This window comes from Myotis brandtii, unplaced genomic scaffold (genome assembly GCF_000412655.1).
Source record: "Myotis brandtii unplaced genomic scaffold, ASM41265v1 scaffold1466, whole genome shotgun sequence".
Lineage (NCBI taxonomy): Eukaryota > Metazoa > Chordata > Mammalia > Chiroptera > Vespertilionidae > Myotis > Myotis brandtii.
The window spans coordinates 304,699-308,386 of NW_005355270.1; the positions used below are offsets into that span (position 1 = coordinate 304,699).

The following is a 3,688-nucleotide window of genomic DNA, read 5'->3' on the forward strand; positions in this document are numbered from 1 at the left end:
TGAGTCACTACATGGGTGAGAGCACTTCCTGCACCAGAGGCCCCGGCTGCTGCTCTGAAGCAGATGAGTGTCATCCTGTCCCTGAACAGCCGCCACCTGAGGCCATCGCACATCGAGCTGCCCCCAGAGCTGTGTGGCTGGGGCTCAGGCTGGGGAGAGCAGCACAGAGAGCATTATTTACATCTCGGCGGGACCTGGTCACTGGGAAGGGAAGTGTGTGTGTGTGTGTGTGCGCGCGCACACGCGTGCGTGCGGGGGACTCTGTCTGCAGAGTGTGGGCACTCATGTTTTTCTCTGAAGCCTGAACCCGCCTGTGCGGCAAGAACAGCACCAGCCTATGAAGAGACCCCCAAGGCCACACACACCGCGAGGACAGGCCTGAAACCCGAGCACATGCTCCCGAGACTCCAAATACGAAAGAAAGGCTGCAATTAACGCGCAGGGACATCCGAGCTGAACGGAAACATATCTGAGAAAAAGGGTTTGGAATGGAACCCGCAGCCGGGTGGCTCAGGGGTTAAGCGTTGACCCATGAACCAGAAGGTCACAGTCTGATTCCAGTCAGGGCACAGGCCGGGTTGTGGGCTCGATCCCCAGTGAGGGGCGTGCAGGAGGCAGCTGGCCCATGAGCCTCTCTCATCTCTGATATCTCTCTCTCCCCCATTCTCTGAAATCAATCAAAATATATTAAAAAAAAAATGAGCCCGCAGCCCATCAGGCTGTGCCCTGCGTGTGCCCGTGCCTGCAGCTCTCACCAATGTTATCACCCATCATCCCCCGAAGAGGGCTCCCCTCGGGGGCACAGGAGAGGCGGGATCAGGCCTGCCAGTCGCACGATCTGAGAAGCCCAGCTACCGTCCAGGCGTGTGCCCGTGCCCGCAGCTCTCACCAATGTTATCACCCATCATCCCCCCGCAGAGGGCTCCCCTCGGGGGCACAGGAGAGACAGGATCAGGCGTGCCAGTCGCACGATCTGAGAAGCCCAGCTACCGTCCAGTTTTATTTCAACAGGTTTTGGTAAGAGCTGAGCAGCCTGGAGTCCAACGAGGCAGGGTGACATTCGTCTAGAACAGCGGTTCTCAGCCTGTGGGTCGCGACCCCTTTGGCGGTCGAACGACCCTTTCACAGGGGTCGCCTAAATACATCCTGCATATCAGATATTTACATGACGATTCATAACAGTAGCAACATTACAGTGATGAAGTAGCAACGAAAATAATTTTATGGTTGGGTCACAACATGAGGAACTGTATTTAAAGGGTCGCGGCGTTAGGAAGGTTGAGAACCACTGCTCTAGAAGCTGCTTAGAGAGGAGTGAACGAGCATAAAATCATGGGACGCGTGACACACACGGCGGTGCCTGTGGAGACTGACTTCACTGTAACCGCAAGGGGCCGTGGGCATCACTCCCAACGGCAGCAACAGGGAGGACGTGAACTTCATCGGCCATCCTGGTTTAATGAAGCGTACAAAATGCTTTCACCAACAGCTTTATGCCCCGTGATTAGAAGTTAATTATGAAACCTCGCGAGCAGACGCAGAGCCCTCGTGCGCAGGGGTGAGCGGGACGTCGAGGCACTTGGGTGCGTGGAGGGAGGAAGTGACCCGTCCCCGGCCCCTCACAGTGACACTGGAGACCAGTCCGACTTGGCAGGAAAGGCCTCGGCCAGAAATACTGCATCAGTGACGCAGGTAAGAGACAATATTTAGAAAATATTCAGGCTGCAAGGCTCTGGCTGTAAAAATACAAAGGCTAAAAACAAGGCGTTTATAAAATTGTGCAAACCCAGTTAATTTAAACAAGTAAGAGATAAGGAGAAGTTATCTTTCTTGCAGGATAGGTCCGTGGTGTCAGGAGGCTGTAAAATGGTAACACTGGACAGAGTCACTCACGCGGCCACATACACATTCCCGCCCCTTCAAGACTCACAATGTGGATCCTGAAATGTCCCTGTGTCCGGCACTCACACACGCACACGTATGTGCCCACGCACACACATGCACCCACAGGACACGACACGTGTTACACGATACATTTCAGACGGAGCACAGCAAGACGTTCTGGTTACAAGGACCTAACATGATTGTTCTGGGAATATTAAAAGCATGGTGATCTGAAAATACTATAAAACTTTAGGTGAAACAGGACAACAAGGAGCCTTTGAAAAGCCACTGGTTGGCCTTCACCAGTGAGACAGTGTTACCCAACGTCGTCACGCACCCTCGATGCACTTCAGCTGCCTCGGCCGGAGGTCACCTGAAAGTTCAGAGGGTTTCGAACCCTGGACGGGCTGTGGATTTCCCACAGGACGCGTGGCGGTTCAGGCCACTGATGGACACGTGTGGTTTCCCGGCCACGGAAGCCTACGTCCCTCCTGGGAAGTTGAGACCATTTAGGCTGGAGAACACCCCAGAGACGAGGCGACGGAGAGGCTGGCAGAGGAGACTCCAACGGGGACGGTGGTGTGAACATCGCTGAGCGCAGAGCCTGCTGCGACCACAGCGCCGAGGCTCCAGCTGCATCACCACGAAACGCTAGCTATCGAGCCTGTCCTGACGGAGACGCAGCGGGAGGCCCGGCCACGTGCTTCTGGAGCCGGTAGACGTGGAAGGTCTTGTTCTGAAACACGCGGGTGAAGAGCGCCGCGTAGGCCGGCAGGCCCCTCCGGATCTCCTCGCAGAAGCGGGGGTGGCCTGCCGGCTGCAAACCCGCCTCGTTCTCTCCCGGGCCGTCCATCATCTGAAGCCAAAACAAAACCAAGTATAATTTGGTAAAAAAAAAATAAATAAATCAAACTTATAAGAAACAACACGGTAGGGACAGGAGCTGGGTTTCTTCAGTGAACGTAAGGGACGTGGTTCCGATGGCAGTGGCTGCTTGAGGTCACACGGCGTCCCAGCCCCGGGGGAGAGCCGAGGCCGAGGAGGCGGGGGGCACAGGGCGCCCCAACGGCAAAGCTGGGACGGAGCTCGATCTTGTCTGAGGGGGACACGCTGTTTCTCTCACAAACGCGACCAGGAGGACTCGCTAGGACCCAGCAAACCTCAGCTCACTCAGTGGCCGCGTGAGAACACTACACAGAGCAGAACGCACACAGCCCGGGGCCGGCCTCCCTGCACTCAAGGTGGTGAGGAGGGACTCTGCTTGGGCAAGAATCCGAGCTTCCAATCCTTCCCCGGCTCCCCTGAGGCCTTTAGGGTGCGGGAGCGGGAGCAGGCGGTGAATGGAGAGTCACACACAGGTCGGTGGGGGGACCGGGCAGGGCTCTGGGCCAAGCTCAGCTGGTGGCCACAGTCAGGACCCCATGCTGGGCGCCTGAACTTCTCTGAGACTAGCTCTTAGCTCTCTGAGTCTGGAACCTTGTACAGTGGCGTCTGCCTGGAGTGCACGCTGGCCTGGGAGAGCAGGGACATGGGGTCCGGGAGAGCAGGGAGACGGCGTGGCCGCCACAGCCACGAGGGACCAGCCTACTGATGCTCGAGCTTCAGAAAGGCCGAGGTTCTGGTTTTGGTTTTAACAGCAAAACCTTCCACATGACCCGTGGGCAGAGGCTCCTGACCAGCCAGCTGCAGGCCGGTGCCCCGTGTGCAGACGCCTGGAGACCATGCCGGCTCAGGGCCTGGGCCGCCGACACAAATGAAGGCGCTGGCCCCTCTCAGAGCCTGGAGCCCGCCCGCCCGTGCTCAC

At 57.2% G+C, this 3,688-nt stretch overlaps 1 protein-coding gene across 1 annotated transcript in view; it reads right to left on the reverse strand.

Moving 5' to 3' along the window:
- Nucleotides 1-2,539: 2,539 nt before the first annotated feature.
- Nucleotides 2,540-3,688, reverse strand: part of DPY19L3 (dpy-19-like 3 (C. elegans)) — a 29,912-nt gene continuing 28,763 nt past the window's right edge. Inside the window, exon 17 of the mRNA XM_005861270.2 lies at nucleotides 2,540-2,740. Within this exon, the coding sequence (XP_005861332.2) occupies nucleotides 2,540-2,740 (201 nt within the window). The remainder of the gene's footprint in view (nucleotides 2,741-3,688) is intronic.